Source organism: Botrytis cinerea, chromosome 1, assembly GCF_000143535.2.
Source record: "Botrytis cinerea B05.10 chromosome 1, complete sequence".
Lineage (NCBI taxonomy): Eukaryota > Fungi > Ascomycota > Leotiomycetes > Helotiales > Sclerotiniaceae > Botrytis > Botrytis cinerea.
This window is the reverse complement of record NC_037310.1, coordinates 3,301,162-3,320,557: the sequence shown is the minus strand read 5'-3', so window position 1 is coordinate 3,320,557 and position 19,396 is coordinate 3,301,162. Positions and strand designations below refer to the sequence as shown.

The following is a 19,396-nucleotide window of genomic DNA, read 5'->3' as shown; positions in this document are numbered from 1 at the left end:
ACGGGAGAACCCTTGAGCATCGAGACTTGCGTGTACCTTCGTAAGGTTAACACGGCTAGTAGAAGAAGTGGCGAATAAACTGATTGGATATTGATGCAAACGGGAGTTTCTCCGAAGGTTTCAGCAATTGGAAAGCTAGACAATTCTTCATCCTTAGGTATTGAGGCATACAAGTATTACCCGGCATTGTGGTATGCTGTTTAGACGCTACAGGTATTGTTATTGATAATTTCGGGGTGGGCTTTTTTCTTCTTTTGAAAAGATCTTCAACAGCCATATCGATATAATTTTACATGTCTCGATCCATTCTCAGACAAATATCTTGAGTAATGATGTGCGGACCCCATATCTGCCTTCCGGGCTGGCACGGCTGATACGAAATACCTGTGTGAAGATCCAACAAAAAGTAGGTAACGTTGTGGCTTGATGCATGAAACATGTATAAAGCCACTGACAAAATCGATGAAATCATTGTTCGTACGAGGAAAAAGAATCATTGGGTTACAAAATGTACTGAAGCAGAGTGAGTGAGTTGCATCACGTTCGTGCACTACTTTGCAATCGGATAGAATGAACAGAAGCCATAATTTGAGGTCATGATCCTGCTTGGTCTCAAAAGCCATATTTACGATTGGTTAGTATCAGATTCACAGAGACGTGCTTTCTTTTCGTCCACCTATTGTGATTACAACAAGAGCCCCAAAGGATGGACGGGACGACGGACGACTAATTGACGACTAATTACTAGGCATTGCCACTATCACTATCACTATGAAATAGTGTGTGAATGGCACGCAATTTTTTCTTTCGAATGATTTTGATTTGAGTTTTTGCCTTTCTGACCAATTAAACTCACGGGTTCATCTCTTTCCGAGGTGAAAATTCAACAAATTCGGACTTGTGTTCCGCTTCTTCAATTGATTAAGCGTGTTTAAAACTCAAGCCCCTTCATCCACCCAACAGGCGAGTATGAAATTTCTGGCAACACAGAACTTATTAAAGGATTGTGAGTACTAGTAAGCATCTAGATTTTTTCCATGGCTTACCTAATAGTTGATTGATGCTATTTCAAATATCAGGTAGTTCAACGGTAAATGCAAGTGTGCGGAATATGATGAAGATGGACGGAACCAGAAATAGATTTATTCAAGGATATCAATGAACATCAACGGCTGATATCATCCTTCCATGAAAAGAAATAATTATCGCCCGATTTTTACCTTTTTTTTTGCCTTTTTTGCCTTTTTTAACTTTGTTAAATAACAATCCTTGAGGATGTCTATCTGCAAATCATCAAAAGCATACAATTCGGTGTTGCTTATGTAGAAGGAGGGGTTGAGACTGGAGATGATGTCTCGTCTTGAGTATCAAGAAGTTGCCCTAGTTGTTATAGATCCAAGGAAATGGACCCTTAATCGTCATTGTGGGGAAGAAAAAGAAGGATTGAAGTACAAAAACATGATTGGAAAAGTAACTTCTCGGTAAGGGGCCCGGTCTCCGAAGCGAATGGCGCAACTCCCATGCAATCATTGGATGACTTTCGGGTGTATGGATGGGATGTAATTCTACCGGTGTTCTCCCCGAATATCAACTCTCCATGAACACTACAAGTTGTATGGAACTTAAGCTTGTAATAGGTTATTTGTAACTGTTTGAAGACGGAAGATATTCATCAACGATGCCAGGCTTAATTCTATACGTAATCGGCATGTCAGTGTTTCTCAAAATAGCTTATCACATCACTAGCATGATAAGTGCATCTTCTCGTAACGTATCCATCAGTAATATCGAGGCGAGCTAGGTAGAAAGTTCACCACCTTGGAATGTACCTAGGTGCCGCCAATACCATGATCATTGACGCCACACTGGGGCTGAGACACAATTCTTTTTATATAGTAATGATCAACGGTGCACCAGCCTTATCAAGTAAACGATCACCATAGGACCTCATGAAGACTCCCATCGTGACTTCCGCTTACCTCCGGCGCACTTGGGAAAATGCACAATCATCCTACGTTGTAACATTTATAGAGGAGCAGTCGCCCGAACAGAGAAAAGCAAAATATTGCCGACGAAACAGTCCTTGCCACCCAATGCTGCTTTAACAGACTGGATATCAGAATTCCGTTAAATATATTGACTATAGGTGCCGTACTTTCTCTCCTTTGGGGGAGGTCAAGTTGGACGGATGGCTAAACCCTGGCCAGGTCAGGGTAGCTTGTTAGTTTTGAGGTTTCTCACTCGGTGTCACTCTTGAAGGCTAGAAGCTTCAGTTGCACACGCTAATGATTGATGTTTGATCATTGAACATTGACTACTGGCGTCAAACTAAAGCTTGCAATGAGACGAATTCATCGTTAAGTGACGGTAGAGTAGAAGCAGACGCCAAGTATCAAGTAACTCTATTGCATCGCCAGAAAGTAATCGAGTATTCCATTTTGTGGGTTTGTTTGAAGTTTGATCGGTATAAGGTTCCAGGAGACAGCTCACCTTAGCGTTCTCGAAAATGTATACGTTTCATGTGTTAACCTTTGAGATACCCGCAGTTATACCCAGCTAATACTTGAGTAGGTGAAATCACAGCAAAAGAATGCCCATTTCATATCTAAGTTCCCCATCTCCCAGGATGCTAGGTATCTTTGAAGATCTCAATTAGCACCTTCATGAGTGCTGAATTCACGGTGTGAGCGATTGCGCAATTTATAGAAAGAGCAGAACCACTCAGCTCTCTGATCGCCACACCACACAGAAATCATGTTCTAGATCGTGCCAGCGAAGTTCGTGGGCAACTCGATATTTGCCGCCTATAACGCTGGCCCCCACTATCTCCTTTGATGGCTCATAAAAACTACCGCAAATTTGTTCTTACAATTTACCCTTCACCAACAAGCATGACTGTATTATACTAGGATAGTGTAACTGCCATTTGCATATATCATTGGTTCTCTTACTGACACCCGACTGAATATGTCTTTAGCAGTGCTCTCATAAGACACCCATGCACGATCTAGCTTCGAGCCCCAAGTTAGCATAGCTTGTTGAGGGATTCTATAGCAGTGAGTCTAAAAGATCGAGGAGGTGAACATGATGTTCAAACTAAAAAAGACTCGGGGGTCCCCAAAGATGCAAAACTCCGAGTCTAGTCTACTTGTCATTTAGCACAAATTGGACTTTTCACATCCGCTATGAAGTGCATGGCCGAGTATGCTTTCTCCGTTGAAGGCATTGGACAGGATATTTCCCGTTGCACCCATGGTTCCGTCGCTGGGCCTCGGCCCCCCATGATTGTTTTTGCTTGGAGGAGACCCACCTTTGCTGATGGCGATGGTTGCTCTCATTCTAGCCATATGTTCTTGAGAGCCACTTCCCATGAAGCCGGTGAATCATCTTTACGTGGATGCCCAAAAGACACATTGCAGTATAGCATACTTTATGCATTGCACATGAATATTGCACAAGTCTGTAACCACAAGGTTTGCTTGGCTACACCGGCGAAAAATTTGACTTCTGGCTATTGAAGCCTCATATCTCGCAAACAGCCGTGGAACACAGCACCAATTCAGTACAATTTGATAGCTCTGGGAACAAGCATGGAGCCCTAATGGGGCAACAACCGTCAGGTTACCATTAGGGTCTGCGGGTTTCCAGAACTTGAAAGCTCGACAATTTTAAACGTGCTCCATTAAGATATGAACCCCATAATGAGATGTTGTAGCAGCAGAGACATCCATGATCTTGGAGCCCCTTTTCTGTGGTTACAAGTGGTTTTTGAACTCGATTATTCAGGGTTGCAAAATTTCGCCACACAACAGCTCACCCCACCACCAAAACTCAAATTCTGAAATTCTCGATCTCGATCACCATAACCGAGATTTGAATGGCATCACGATTTCAATTATAAAATGAAGGCTTATCTGATTCCTGGAAAATCTCATACTTTGGGCATATCAATATCCGTTTATGGACATGTGATAAGCCCATTTGGATAAATATGGAATCATAATTGCATCCAGGCGCTCTTCGAAGTCTTAAGCATCTCTACCCGACCCCCACGCCCAACGAACAAGCTGCAAAGATCGACACCAGCATCGCGTCGCATCATCAACCACACGGAATCTTAATGCTGTTTTCTGTCCACAGATTGAGAATGTTCGGGAGAATAGTGAATTGCTTGATCACTTCTATGTCAGCGGGACTGAGAACAATCGTATGGGAAGTCTGGCACTCCCACTTGTCCCTCTCATACACCTGCAACATCCAAGTAGGAATAGACGCCGTCTATTACCGCCCCTAGCCAAGCTCTCCAGATTTCTTGCTATGAAATACATGAGCATCGTAAGTCCACAACATCAATCATTCATCCTGACCGTCTTAAAATATGCGTATCATGGTATGCCATCTGCATCGAGTGATTATACTCCGGCTGGAAAATTTCGTTGCGCATCACAATTTCACACAAGAATTTATGTACTTCTGTCGAAATGTAAAACTCTATCATAGAAACTGTGTTCATTCGGCTTCATGCATAAACAATAATCTTTCCTTCTTTCCCCAAAAGGTCCCGAAGATATTTATCCCCCCGAGAACCAGAAACAAAAGTCGGTTTCTTCCAACCCTCGTTCGTTGAAAGACATGCAATAACATTAGAACAAGCGCCCCGGAGATCCTGAATCAGCGCATTAAACCTACCTCACCGCTCAGCACCAAGGGAAAAAAAATGAAGCGCTGCCACTGACGACCATTCCTTACTATCTCGCCGGCGTCCTATAGATCCTGGTCCTCGAAGGATCAAGTGAAATCCAAATCGCCCCTGCATCAGTTATTGGTTCCGATGTTGTAATCGTCTTACAAGTCAAAGTCAGCCATACGCGGCAATCTAAACTTGACTTCAATAACTTCAGCGAATACGAATAATCCAGTTATTGTAAGATCTTGGTTGGCTGACAGGACTGACCGAGCCCTAGTCCAACGGATATTCTCATACGAACTCCATAAATGTATGAGGAGAACGTGTCTTATATTTGGGCACCGACAGGTTCTTGGCGAGGTCACTTCGGTTTGAGTGAGATATGCAGCGTGGCAACCTCACTTAGAAAAACATGTTCTTGGACTTCGGGAGAGAGCAAAGATCCCGAAGCCATATTCTTGTGCTCAATACAATATTTCCCATTAAATCTGATATCTATATGAATATTCTGAATAGCTTAAGTTTTAGTCAAGATATCTAATTTATACCGCGGGAGAGATGGGCACACGATACGGAACTGTCCCTCTAGCCTTGCTTACACCTGATATGAGGGCCTCGACACTAACTTTGGTCAATAGAGTAGCAACATAGATTTCTCCAACAACACGATACACGGCGCAGTGAGCAATCCTGTCCTATGAATGTTAGCAACAATATGGCCCATAAAGAAGCCTGGCTCTATTTACTGTCGATGGGTACTTGGAATACTTAGTGCATATATAGTTGAAACGCAAAGTTTCCGCACAAATTATCCGACTTCCGGGGTCGTGTGATGTTGAAGTAGCGCATCAAAGAGCCGCACAAGCGCTTATGATCACATCGATTGGCTGTAGATGTAATACGTGTTAAATTGGAAATAATTATAAGAGGAAAGGTGCAGCGATTGCGGTTAGTTTCCACATTTCCTTTTCGAAATCACATCATTTAAGCATTCGGCAGTTGAAAATCTCCAATAGAACCACAGCCTTACTTTAACGCTTTGTTGTTCGTTTAGAAATGAATCGACACAAAATACATGTTCGAGATGCTATTTGGAGATTACTCTAAGTGCACCTTGCAGCGGAAGCTAAACAAAAAAACCCACTTGTAACTAGGTACCTGACACAAGTTCCTTTTGAACGGAATTATTGAAATCAAGAGACCTCAATAGACCCTTATCACGCATTCCCTAATGAGACCTTTCCGTGGTCAACGCTTAATGAGGTTTGATATCACTTGGAATCATTGATATAAGCTATTGGGTAGGAAAAACATCTCTAACTGAAGAAAGTGAATAAAAATAACTAGTAGTTAGTTTCAAATGATGTTCCGGAAAGAGGGAAAAGTGCTTTTGATGCTCATAGGGGATATGGGTGGCAAATAGACATTTAAATTACTTTTCCCCTGTTAGCTACTTTGCAACTCACTTTTGATAAGTATCCTCGTGCTTCCCTGGTTCTATCATTGGGTGTATACAACAAGGAATGAATAGGAACGGGTCTTCCACTCAACCAAACATCTCACTTCTCAGTACAATTTCGTAAGAGACATTTGCTTACGGAACCAGGGCCATTAACATCTACAAAGAACTGTACGAAAGATGTTAGATGGAATGTTCAAAGTTCGACCACTCCCTAAACAATGTTTGCATAGTTAGCACATTTACTTCCAGGCTTCATGAAGCATCGGTAGTCTAATTTTTCTGAGTAAAGTATTCATAGAGAACGGGGGTGTTTACGCGTCGATGAGCACAACAGTGTGGGCATGATGTTGAGATTCCATGTCGATTAACAAAAAGACAGAATGGGTGGTACTCCCAAATTTGAGTTTCTGAAAATTTATAAAGGCAGCATAACATAGGTATTCATTGATGGCCTTCACGATAGCACCAAGAAGCTCTAACACCTCCGCCAAAGAAAGTAGGTAGCGTACTAGGCGTGCAAGATATGGCAGAGTTGAAACAGAGAAAGGTTCAATACCAGTTTATAGATTCAGACGAACTACTTGAGAATTTCTGCTATAAATTCGGCATGCTCGATTTCGCAGACTTGAAGCATAAATACATGCCAATGCTGTACAATTTGACACAGATTTACGAATACGAAACTAGAAAAGGCTTGGAACACTGTTTCCATTAGGAAGAAGTAATGACGTGAAGTTCCATTTGAAAGCTATCTCTCACAAGATCCTTCCAAGGATCGCCAGAAACAAACCTCACCGGATGCCATTGATGAAGCCCACTTGGGTCCTCTGCAATTTTTGAATTGGCTTCGAACTTTGAACTCATGGACGATTCTTCCTACGAAGTACAATTCTCTCAATATTTAAATCGTATCTTAATTAACCACGAAGATCTGAAACCCTTCCACCATAATTTTCGAAATTAATTAATGATTTTGGGTATTTCAAACGGCTTCTTAGAACTTCACTCCTATCCTCGCCACTAGGCTACGGAGTGAAAATGAACACGGCGACAAATAGCCTAGATATCAAAATTATAACAACTCACTCTTTATACCTGTATTGATCTTGTAAGATCTCTCGATTGTTTCGTTCTTTGTCTTTTCCAAGTATTCGTTGACATTTGTTTGTACTGATACCGATATGCGTCGTAAAAATATCACCGTACTAGCCCCTCGGTTAGCGCATCCCACAAGAGAAGAGAACATTTTGATACCGACAACTTCAAGAATCGTAATTTTTACCCCATCGAAGACCCCAACCTCCCCGCCTCAACCACATTTCGATCATTTCTGCAAATATGGCGCCCGCGACGCAGCAAGTCTTCATCGATGGCACTTTCGAGGATTTGGCACAAGAGCTGGCCGAATACCTTGAAATCGGCCCAGAAGTCCAACCCCTCCTTGCAGCAAAACAAAAGGATGAAGCTTTAAAGAAACTTGTCACTGCTTCGGAAAAGTTGAACTCATCCCCAGAGAAAGAATTTACCGCCGCATACAACTTATTGGTCTATCTCTGCAACCAATCTCCAAATGTCAACATGTATCTGCCTAGAATTTGCGACAACCTCGCAAAGCCAATTACTACATCACCTCTGAATGGACCAGGCCTCGCGCTGAATGTTTTGACAACCATCTTCAACCTTTTACAACCAGATAATGAGACCAGATTTAACGTCTTCCAAGCTGTTCTTAAGCTCATTAAGAACAGTGGAAATTACGAAATGTTGCGACCACAGTTGAAGAAATTGGACACTTGGATTGTCGAATGGCAGATTGAGGAGGAAGAGCAAAGAAGACTTTTCGAAATGATCTCAGAAGTGGCAGATGATTCCGGCGAGGAGGAGTACGTTTGAAGCCAATCCTAGGGACTCGAGTATATTTTACTAATCTTACTACGTTTAGGGAATCATACCAATATATTCTCAAAGCTCTCCGAACTTTCGACGGCAAAGACGAGAAAGCCATCGCTTCCGAATCAGCCCAAAAACTTGCGATTAAAGCATTAAGAACTGCAATTCTCTCCAACACCCATTTCGATTTCCACGATCTTACTTCCCTTCCCGCCGTTCAAGCCTTGAGCGATTCCCACGCAATCTACTCTGAACTCCTTGAAATTTTTGCCGAGAAGGAGCTTGAGGACTACAATGATTTCCAAGACGAGCACGATGGTTTCGTTGAGAAAGAGAACTTGGACAACAGCAAGTTGCACCGTAAGATGCGACTCCTGACCTTGGCTAGTTTGGCTGCCTCGACTCACACCCGCGAACTCGAATACAAGCGCATTTCCAAAGCTTTGCAAGTCGCACCGGAAGATGTTGAGATGTGGGTTATCGATGTTATCAGAGCCGGTTTGGTTGAGGGCAAATTATCACAACAGAAGCAAGTTTTCCTTATTCACAGAACCACATACCGTGTGTTTGGAGAGAAGCAATGGCGTGAGGTTGCCACGAGGTTGGATCAATGGAAGGAGAGTTTGAGGGGTGTAAAGGAGGTCATCAGCAGGGAGAGACAAGCTGCTGAAACTCAAAAGGAGAAAGAGATCCAAGAGGCCGATAAGAAGGTTTCCGGTACACAGGGTATGAGAGCTGGACGAAGAAATGATAACATGGTAGAGATGGGTACTGATTAGGCCATCAACTCATGAAAGTTGTTATTAATTCATGGATTGGTCTCAAAAAAGGTTCCTCGTTTCGTCGGCGTTCTTAGATGTTTGTACAGTGGCAAGGCAATGGTTTGCATTAGCATCTGGTAATGGTGTAGGAGAACATCCATTATTTTCATGTTCACGATGAAGCCACGATATGAAGCCATGAAAAGGAAGTGAAGTGAAAAGAAGATTAAGAATAGAAATCTACATATTGAATGAGATGTACATTTGAACATGCCTGACGTTTATGATCCTTCACAAGTACGGGGCGTGGATGAGAATTAAGGATATCAAATCCCATATTCGTATTATATGTTTGTTATTTGCTGCTGTATGCCTCTGGTCATACTCTGTATGATGTATTTTTTTTTACTTTCCTGATCTATATTCCGGATTATACCTTCTTGCTTGCTCCCATATATCTTTCAAACTCCCTTCCATGCAATCTACCCATATCCATATCCATACCCACCCACTTCCAAAACTTGTGTATCCTCGACCCTTCTTAAAATGTCTTTCCCAACTTCTCCTCCAACTTCTTTCTAGTCTCCTCATAAACCCCCTCTGGAGTCTTCGTGGCATCGAGTTTGATAACTCTGCCCTGCTTGTCAAAATAATCTACAACCGGCATACTCGTCTCTACGAAAACCTTAAATCGCTTCTGAATACTTTCAGCATTATCATCTGTTCTGCCACTAGTCTTCCCCCTCTCCATCAATCTCCTTTGCATTTCCGCCTCGGGACAATCATAGAACAACACATATCTTCCTTTACAAACTGTATCTTCGAATTTATGCGCTTGATCTAACTTGCGTGGAAATCCATCGATCAAGAACTTTCCTGTTCCAGAGGGGGACTTGGAAATGACTTCCGTCATGGCGTTTTCGAGAAGTTGCACGGTCACTTCCATGGGAACTATAAGACCGTTCTTGATGTAATCTTTAATCATTTCTCCGAATTCAGAGCCAGGACGCTCCTGTTCAGCTCTTAATAGATCTCCAGCGGAGAGATGGGTAAAGTTGTAGTCTCGGACAAGGTTGGCGCATTGAGTGCCCTTTCCGGCCCCTGGACCGCCGAGAACGAAGAGGATAGTTATTTTTTCAGGAGAGAAGGTTGGGGTTGGTTTCGGGGGAGAGGGGAGTTGAGGAGCTGGAGGGGCCATGTCTGGTGATTTGGGACGTTAGAGATGAATTCGTGCCGAGTACTGTATGGGATGTCGAGGGAGAGGGAAAAGGGATTCTGGCAGACGGGTGGATAGGTGGATTGAGATGAGGTGGTTCTTGAGTATGATGATGAGCCCATCAACGAAACTTAAAGCGGCTCTCGAAACCGTTCAATCAAGAGCATCAATCCCATGCGTTGTCCCCATTCAATCATCCAATCTTCCAATCGCAATTACCCCAATCATCCATAACCAATAGCAAGTAGAAAATACAACATACCAGTGCCAGCCCTACTCCTAACCATCAACGCATAAGCACCACTTCCCACCAATGTAATGGCGACAAAAGGCCAGATCTTCAATGGACTTTTACTAGGTCCTCCTGTTGAGTAGCCTCTTGTAGATTTGGCATTCGCATGGAATTGAGGACGGAAACTGCGTGTTCGTGGGAGAGATTGGAAGGGCGAAGATTGCTGAAGAAATCGACGCGAAAATCGGGGGAGTGGTTGTGCCATTTTGGTGGTGTGGTGTGTGGTATGGTAGAAAAGGAGATGGAGATATTTTGCTTTGATTTACATGTGCATGAGGAAGCTTAGCTTTGGAGATGGGAATTTTGGACGAGGCTCGCTAGGGGTTTTTTTTTTGGCTGGGGTCTGGCAGTGACGACCGTGCAGGGAAATTTGGTAACTTCATTTCCTCTCCTATTCTTCCTATCTCCATATCTACATCCCGCAGATATGAGGTACATGGATAGATGTTTTCTCGACACCTGGGTAAATTGAATACAACGATTTACTACGAGCTTGCCGGTTCCTAACTGATGGCATCGCAAAGGTAGGCAACAGAGAAAGCAGTAGGTTCATGGCTTATTTCCACGTCAACGGAGCTACAGACCAGATTATGTAAATAGCAGATTGGACGGCGGAAATGATGGATGGTAAGAAGACCTCATAGTATTTACAATGCTTCTTGATGGGGTGGAAATATCTAAGCCTCAAGAGATGAGAGAATGGTTACTGTGAAGGAGAGCTGCGGTGGTCTTAAAGGTATAGAGATTAACTTTAACAGACCGAAGACTACCTACCTACCTAGGTAGGGTAAATATGTACAGGTATGCTTGTGAATCATCTTAGGTAGCTACCAATATTCATGGAGAATAGTACTCCCACGTCTATTGTCTTCGATTTAGTGTAAATCGTTTGGCATATCTTTATTAATTGCTGTTGTTTGTTCGGAACGATGGTATGTTGCGGATGCGTTTGGTCGACGTTGTGATGTGAGTAGGTATATAGTGCCTGTGTGAAAGCTGTGGGCTGCTTCAGTATATCATATTATGACTCCAGAGAGCTCCAAGTAGAGTACCGCTGAGTATATCTGAAACGAATATACAGGGAAATTGTGGATGATCATCGGGACTTCGAAGATCCCAAAATGCCAAGCTGGGAAAAAAATCACCTCCACTATGGGACTGCAAACAGTGAAATCAAAGAACGCATCAAATGAAGTTCACAATAAATGGAAAGATTATTTTATTATTAATTCGTAGTATTCACAGCTCAGAAAATCGACACAGTCTTGTTGATTTAATATGCTTGCAATGAAGTATCATATGTACAAGAGAGAAGTCGATGTCAAAGCCTCATCCACATCCTCTGCAAAAATCCAGCAGCTCCGTAATTGAACCAAATCAGTCATCCAACTTGCGTCACAAGTGTAGATCACACATCAGGGTATCTCGTCGCTGGGTTACGAAAGAAAAATGTCGTTAGGCTAAATTATCGAAAGGATTGAAGACGCCATCGTTAATGATCCGGACGCCTTTCGATACTCGATGAAGAAATTTAGATGAACTAGTTTGTGGGTTAGTTTCGAGATAGAGGTGAGAGACTGTGGATGAAAAACATACAAGAGCAACGGCACCAGCGACAACCATTCCGAAAGCGGAAACTTGGATGTGGCCAGCAGCACCAGTAGCGTAAGCAATTGGGGAGCTGGTTCCAGATGGGGAGGAAACGACACCGGAGGAGGCAGTTGGGGCGGCAACACCGCTAGCGGCGGCAACACCAGATGGGTTGGAGCCGGAGGTGAGGCCGGAGGAATCTCCAGCAGAGGATCCAGAGGAAGCACCAGCGGTGGCAGCAGAGCCGGAGAGACCAGTGGAGCTTGGGCAAGCGTAGACGGTGACAGTCCTACAGATATTGTTAATACTGAAGTTCGATCTACATTTTCGAAGTCGGAAGAACTTACTCAGTGGCAACTGCGACGGAGGCCATAGCGGCAACGGTAAGGGCGAGGATGTTGAACTGCATTTTGATAGATTGAAGTTTGTTGGTTTGGTTTGTTTTGGTTTGGAAGTGTTTGGGTTTTGAAGAGGTTGATGGTTTTTGTAAATGAGTGTGGTATTACTTTATTGTAAATGAGTGTAATTGATCGATGGATACAGAAGAAAAGAAAAAGGTGAACTGAAGACGAACGGCAGCGTCATATATACACGCGTCTAATTGTCAGGTATAAAGGCCATCAAAGGTGATATCCCGGGTTATTCTCCCCTTTGATAACGATTCCCCTGTCGACCCACAAAGTGAATCTCCCCGACCCACTAAGCGGAGATTGACAAGCTCTACCGTCTCCAATTCTCATTTCTTCCGCATTTTGATTGAGGAAATGGGAAGAATTCACGGGAATGAGGCGATTCGTTGATGCGATTGGGGCTGCAACCCATCCATCATGGTTCCATGGCAAATCTCCTTGTTGTTCCTGTCGTGCGCCCTCATGGGCCCATGCCGTTGAATCTTGATTCGCCCTTAACTAACCTATAGGTCTTTACTTTCTTTGCACTTGGCGATGGGTGGAATCTTTTAGGTCCATATCGTCTGTGGTATGATTGTAGCATTGCTGTGGTGACATGGATACATCGCTTGTGATAGAAAATTATATGATTTACATACTTTGGCACACCGTACAATATCCGCATGGAATATATCAATTCATCTAATCGTCGAAGACTCGAAGCTCCACTCAAGCCTGTCAAGGTTGGAGCATGCAGGGGATACCATTGTTTGCTCTCAAGATTCTCATTAAAATCATGAAATTGATGAAGTCAAATAGATACTATCATTGGTGAATGTCCGGCAGCGATTTGAGAAATTGGAAAAAACGTCATCTGTAGCTTGGATTAGCCAAAAGATGAACAACTAATATGTCTACACATAGATGCCATTGTGCTACTAAAAACATAGTCCACACAAGAATAGCAGCCGTTAACGGACTCACTAGTCACAATCTATCGTTCATCATACGAATCCGTCGCACGGCACGAGGAAATCTTATAAAGGCCACGAACGATCGTGACGAAAAGCGAATTCTAAAATGTTCAAACATTGATCCTCTAGAATTCTAGACAAATCATGATTGGCGGGTGGATGGGTGCTTGCAGGGCTATCGGTGGTATTTCATGCGGGCCCCTGCAGCAGCTTAAGATTAAACCCCATGTTGTCTCTCAAATGGTTCCTGGATTATGGTAGTTCACTGATATGTTCATGTCAATCGCGATAACACGGCTGGGCACGGCATGGCATGGCATGGCATGGCGTGGCAGTGTGGGAGGTCAACGTTTGTTTCTCCCCCAGCCAAGCAATCTCTTGGACGACGTCTGGAAAGATAACTGCTGCGGAAGGATCGATTAGATGCCGGAGGATTCCTAGGAGTAGTCAGGTATCATCAAGATTCACTCCATCGCCAAACCAATGAGACTACTCCCACACGTTCGAGGCTTTGGGGATCGGCACCTCATCAGGGCTTTTATGGAATTCATATATTGTTTTGGCGGTTGTGCCCTCGTCTGTCAATTTATTTTTATATGAAAAATCTAGGTATCCTCAATTCCATCATTTGCACCATTCCTTGACCGCCACGACGACAATTCACGGACCCGAAGCAATATCTACGAGATGACTTTTTTTCTCTTTCTTCCATCCTGACGTTTCAAGGTCGAACTTATGATTCATGTTTTCGAGCGATTGTCATCAAGTCATGGATGGTGTTTAATTTTGTTCCATCTCGATGCAAGTTTGGAGATGTGTGGGTTTGTTGGTTAAGATGAAGCTTTCGCGTCAGGTCTTAGATGTGCACTGTGCACTGTGCAGCTGACGGAGGGTTTCGATCGCTTATCCTATCATATGTCTCATTGGCAAGATGAAGGAGTGTGCAATCGGTGGATGTGTCTTAAAAGGGGTAGGTAAGCAGTGAACTCATCTGAAACGAAATGGGCACATGGTGATCAGTGTGTAGATCGAGAGTTCTCGACTGTTAATATCGCTATCACTTAATGACAGGCTGCCCAATAAGTCTAGAAGACCATCCAGATAGAAAGTGGGAGCTTTCATGTGTGGAACAAAAAAAAAAGATGGGATGGTCTGTTATACATCACTCATAATTCATTTCTCCCAAACACTCTATTTAAAGGACACCCAGTTGCAAATATAACAACAAATAAACCTCAGACCTATTTATCTTTTGAACTCAAGCTGGGTCAAAATCACAGCCCAAACAGATTCGTGGCAATATGAAAGCTGTGAAGGGTGGCTTGCAAATCTTGTATTGTTTTTATTAGCATTAACAAAATGTAGGTGGAATTAAAACAAGATAAAGTCAAGTTGGGTAGGAGGGAATTCACTTGAAATCGCACTCAAAATCACACTCAAATTTCACAAGCCTATAAGCCTATGGTCAGATAGTTTATTTTGATATCAAGTGCTCTTTTTTATTATGTTTTATGTAAGTACATAGGATTAGTGCTAGTAAACAAAGCAAAAGAAAGAGCAAGTCGAACTCGTAGTAAAGTACCATGAAATTCCTCCTGCAAGCAAATCTTCCATTACCACTGCCAGTTCCTTCGCCTTCCCCCCCCTTAAAACACCATAATTAATCCATTGCTAAGAAAATGCCAGTGCCAAAATACTCCTCGCTGCCTTCCTTCCTTCCATCAATGCATTCGTAATATCATAGAAGTGATCAGATAAATCAAGAGAAACGATTTACTGAATGGTGATTTTGCGGCCTTCTTGCTTCTTAGCCTTTGGAACAATGATGCTAAGAATACCGTTCTTCATGCTGGCCTGAACTTCATCTTGATTGACGCGAACTGGGAAGCTGAAAGATCGGGAAAATTCACCGATGCTACGCTCAGAGACCCAGAATTTGTGATCAGGTTCCTTGGCCTTTTTCTGCTCGCTGGCCTTGGTAATTTGGGTGTTGGCTTCAGTGCTGGCTGAAGTTGATGCGTCTTCATCTTCGACGGTCGGTTGGTGAGCCTTGTCTTTGTGATCGGTTTCACCACCTTCAGTGATGGCGCCAGACTTAGGTGCATCTTCGACGAATCCGGCTGGTGGAGTACCGGAAGTGTAAGAGCGCTCGGTACGACCACGGATGGTGAGGGTTTGGTCATCGACGAATTCGATTTCGACATCCTTCTGCTCGATACCTGGAAGTTCACCGTGGAGTTCATAGACTTCACCGGCTTCCTTGACATCGAATTTGGGGGTGAAGGTCTTCATGACATTGCTGCGGCGGTGGTGAGAGTTGTTGTCATTGCGGCCACTGCTGTATTGATCAAAGTCGTCAAGAAGACGGAAGAGAGGGTGGAAGGAAGAAGTGTCGTTTGTGATGTAGTGTCGTGGGAAGAAAGACATTTTGCGTGTGGTTGTTTGTGGTTTGAGAATTCGTTTGATAGTTGTTGCGACTGGAAGTCTTGAAGTTGTTCGATAACAAGATTGCATGAAACTGTATTGAAGATTGTTGTACTGATGAAGAAGAAAGACGAGAGGTTATTCAGAGATTGAGCCTACCTTATATACTTAATTTGACGGACTCCTGGGATTTCTAGCATTTACTAGAATTTACGATGTTGATGTAATGATCAATATTCAATTGAACACCAGCACTTTCTAGAATGACGACAGCCATGTTTGAGAGCAAATGGAATTTCAAAGAATGGGTGCGGGGTTAGAAATCAAGAGACATCAGGTCATTGAAACATGAAGCAATCACTGGAAAGTGCTGGAAAATGCTAGAAGGTGTTGGAAACTTGCCAGAATTGGTGAGAACATTCTAGGCATGGTAATTATGAGAAACATCTGATATGATGAGAAAATTCAAATTTGGTGAGTTAACTAATTCAATAGTCGTCTCTATGTTCAGTGTCTTGGTGTTGTTGGATCAAAAGATGAGAGGTAGTTCGAGAAGGTCGTAGGTGGGTAGTGGTCGAGGTGCTTTCTGCGACTGCTTAGTAATCAACGTTGCAATAAATCGCTGCTGTTAAAAATAGCTAGTGCCGGAGCAGTCACGTGGTGGGACAGGCAGCTTTGTAGCAAAGTCCCCCACCATCACCAACTTCGAGAAGCCATTAATTGTTTGGTTCGGGTTCTTAAGTAAGACTTTGAGATTGAAGAGACATTTGAGTTACCAAATCAGAATCGTAACATTGAGGATCATCACAAGGCCTGCTCTGTAGGTATTTCTCTTGGTTCACTTTCCGGCTTCTATTCAAGTCGTGATAGAGTCTATCTATCGATGATCATGTGCTCATCACCTGCCTTCAACGTACAGACCTCTTCTCCCTGCCAGGGAAGTGACTCTCTACAAAAGACCTACTATATTTGGTGAGTTCGATCAAGTGCTCAACATGGCAAGTGGCTATGATTGTACTGTTCAAGTTTTGCTCATGGCATCTACCATCCGACTTCCAATCCACGAATCCCATTCTTACACCCCTCCGGTTAAGGTTCTAATCGTCTATTACATAAAAGAAGAATACAAAACATCATGCAGCCCAGTCCGCTTCCGGTTCTTCGTGCGACAAAGCCGAAGGATGAAAGATTTACTCATTTCATCTTCGACTTCGATTGCACAATTACCATGAATGACACTAGCCAGCTCATTGCAGACACTGCGATTGCACATCATCTTGCCGAAGCGAAAGATTTCACTCAAGTGTGGCAAGAAATCTTCACTACGTATGACGCTGAGCATACTGCTTATATTGAGGGCTACGAGCCGAAATGGGATACATTGGAGGGAATAATTGAGCGTCAAAGGAATCAGAAGGAAGTCGAGATTAGAAGCATCAACCGCCTTAACAGATCAGGTATGTTTGCAGGCATAAACAAAGCGGAATGGCGAGCTGCTGGTGGGCTTGCTGTCTTGGAAGGAAAATTGAAGATTAGAAAAGGCTTCAAGGAAATTATAGATGAGATTGAGAGACGAAATGGTGTTTGGGGGGTCGTCTCAGTTAGTTTCTCAAAGGACTTCATAAAGGGTGTATTGGAGCAGTATTTGGGAGATTGTATCGACGCACCAATCCTAGCGAATGCTCCAGACGAAGCAGGAATCCTAAGGGGCCCTGAATGGGGCTGGGAGCCTGGATTTAACACTACTCAAGCTAAATGCATGAATTGCAATAGCGGACCCTTTCCTAGCACCCAAAATTTGGTTGATCACTTACTACAAGTTCATAATCGAGAGTTTATGGCACCATTAACAACATCGGACACGAAACTAGGCGCAATGCATAAATTGCTGCAACATTGGAGACTCGACACCACCGATCAAGCGGCCTATTATGGCGATTCTACAACAGATATTGAATGCCTCTTTGACCGTTGTGTTAAAGGTATTCTTGTAGGAGATGGAGGCGGTCAGATTCTGGCGATGCTTGATTCTCCCAAAGGCCCTGATTTTATGCTGGTTGAATCATACACTACAGACTTTGAAAATATTATTATTCGTCAACCACGTCAAGAGCTTCAATCCTAAAGGAAGACATATGATTTTGCAACAATGCTCTCTCTTTCTGGTCGGACGATTCGAGCCCCGTCAGTACGGTCTTTACTTTTGGATATTTTCATGGTCCCACTTTCGGAATTAAATTCAACAATATCATCTTTAACATACTTTCTGAGTCTCGGCTCACTAGAGCTTTGCTTGCTTGAAGTCGAGACCTGCGCCATTATAAACTCTCGAGCATGGCCTTATAGTGCTTGAAAATGTGTTAGTGGTCCTTGAGTCAATGTTTATTACTAGTCTAGCCAAAAGAAAATACAAATCTTAGAAGGAGAGTGGGTGCTCGTATGTTCCGACGTGACCTGCGTCTATTCACTGAAGTTTTTGCCATGTGCATATATGATTCCGACTTGCAAATTATTTATCGAACAACTGCATGCATCGTCATTTCGGCATTGTGGCAAAGTTCATGAATTTCGAGTAATAACACCTGGTCTCGTAAAGGCAACCGCTCGATGACGCATGCCTTGCTAGTAATACAAATTCGCATCACCGCTCTGTATAAGAGCATCTTAATCCCTCTTCAATGGCTTATAAATCTCCTCAATGCCCTCTTTCGTAATGATCAACATCTGTAAACCATCACCGACCTCAATATGTCTCTCAACCGCACTGTCAAATGCATCCTTAACCAAATCCTCCACTTCTTTTCTAGGTAATGGAATCTTTTCTCTTTCCGCCAACGCATGTCCTTCTCCACTACCTGGAATGTATTGATTCTTGAAGTTGACCTGGTTGTCCAAGAAAGGCATGATCAGACTGGCTGCAGCACCTGCGGCTCTGCACTGTTCTCTCTCATAACTTCCAACGGGATCATAACTGTAAACTGCTCCCTTTCCCTCCTCGTCCAAACCTCCGAGAATTGCAGTAACGTAATATGGGAAGAATCGCTTGCTGTATAAAATAGTTGCTAATCGCTGAGCGCATGCTTTAACACTCATAGGCTTGCCGTGTTGGTAACGGTACATCTTGACGATTGCATCGAGGCGTTCTTTGAGTGCTTCTCCATCTGCAGCAAATCCTACAACGGAGAGAACGAGAGTAGCATCATCTTGAGCAGCGGTTGTGCCACCGATCTTGAAGACTTTTGGTTGGTATCTTGTGTTAATGTTATATCCGGATGTGGAACGGGTGTCGCCGGCGACGATGGTGAAGTCAGAGCCTGAGATTGCTAGAGTAGAACCACCGTTATCGGTGTATCTGAAAATGATGTTAGTTATAATGCCAGTAGATTCCCCATAGAATACGTACGGGTAGAAACCATGATGCTGTGTGAAACCATCACCTTGCTTGGTTGGAGCTTGATTGAAGGAGTAATTTGGACCATTCATCAATGGGTTTTGACTGAACATGGACATCTTGACTATCGTATCTGGGTATCTCTGAAGTTGAAATGCGGAGAGGTATTTGAAGGAATTTGGTAGATATTGTGGAGGTTTGAGATTTGAGGTTCAAAGGTATCACTCTAGATGTCGCGTCGACCTTCAGCCTGGTGATAACTAGCGCCAATCTTTCTGACAGGGGTAGCTACAACGGAACAACTTTATTATAACACTAGA

At 43.3% G+C, this 19,396-nt stretch overlaps 6 protein-coding genes across 8 annotated transcripts; 2 read left to right on the top strand and 4 right to left on the bottom strand.

Annotated features, from left to right (window-relative positions):
* Positions 1-7,398: 7,398 nt before the first annotated feature.
* On the top strand, positions 7,399-9,136 carry BCIN_01g09560 (hypothetical protein). Its single transcript, XM_024690837.1, has 2 exons — positions 7,399-8,032; positions 8,092-9,136. Exons 1-2 carry the CDS (start codon positions 7,488-7,490, stop codon positions 8,816-8,818), a joined length of 1,272 nt encoding a protein of 423 aa, XP_024546607.1. The 5' UTR covers positions 7,399-7,487; the 3' UTR covers positions 8,819-9,136.
* On the bottom strand, positions 9,137-10,617 carry BCIN_01g09550 (hypothetical protein). Its single transcript, XM_001553557.2, has 2 exons — positions 10,279-10,617; positions 9,137-10,000 (listed from the first exon to the last, which is right to left on the bottom strand). Exons 1-2 carry the CDS (start codon positions 10,511-10,513, stop codon positions 9,342-9,344), a joined length of 894 nt encoding a protein of 297 aa, XP_001553607.1. The 5' UTR covers positions 10,514-10,617; the 3' UTR covers positions 9,137-9,341.
* Positions 10,618-11,515: 898 nt separating this feature from the next.
* On the bottom strand, positions 11,516-12,619 carry BCIN_01g09540 (hypothetical protein). Its single transcript, XM_001553555.2, has 3 exons — positions 12,246-12,619; positions 11,905-12,187; positions 11,516-11,848 (listed from the first exon to the last, which is right to left on the bottom strand). Exons 1-3 carry the CDS (start codon positions 12,305-12,307, stop codon positions 11,840-11,842), a joined length of 354 nt encoding a protein of 117 aa, XP_001553605.1. The 5' UTR covers positions 12,308-12,619; the 3' UTR covers positions 11,516-11,839.
* A 2,104-nt stretch (positions 12,620-14,723) lies between these two features.
* BCIN_01g09530 (hypothetical protein) lies at positions 14,724-15,984 on the bottom strand. Its single transcript, XM_001553552.2, has one exon. It carries the CDS (start codon positions 15,773-15,775, stop codon positions 15,035-15,037), a length of 741 nt encoding a protein of 246 aa, XP_001553602.2. The 5' UTR covers positions 15,776-15,984; the 3' UTR covers positions 14,724-15,034.
* Positions 15,985-16,227: 243 nt separating this feature from the next.
* BCIN_01g09520 (hypothetical protein) lies at positions 16,228-17,936 on the top strand. 3 transcript variants are annotated; one of them, XM_024690835.1, is made up of 3 exons: positions 16,228-16,505; positions 16,605-16,657; positions 16,805-17,936. In XM_024690835.1, exon 3 carries the CDS (start codon positions 16,821-16,823, stop codon positions 17,808-17,810), a length of 990 nt encoding a protein of 329 aa, XP_024546606.1. In that variant the 5' UTR covers positions 16,228-16,505; positions 16,605-16,657; positions 16,805-16,820; the 3' UTR covers positions 17,811-17,936. The 3 variants fall into 3 exon arrangements, with proteins under 3 accessions (XP_024546606.1, XP_024546605.1, XP_001553601.2); XM_024690836.1 differs by lacking the exon at positions 16,605-16,657; XM_001553551.2 differs by having other exon boundaries at positions 16,228-17,936.
* Positions 17,937-18,233: 297 nt separating this feature from the next.
* Positions 18,234-19,327, bottom strand: Bcpre7. The gene is made up of 2 exons (XM_001553550.2): positions 19,089-19,327; positions 18,234-19,037 (listed from the first exon to the last, which is right to left on the bottom strand). Exons 1-2 carry the CDS (start codon positions 19,193-19,195, stop codon positions 18,350-18,352), a joined length of 795 nt encoding a protein of 264 aa, XP_001553600.1. The 5' UTR covers positions 19,196-19,327; the 3' UTR covers positions 18,234-18,349.
* Between the last annotated feature and the right edge of the window lie 69 nt (positions 19,328-19,396).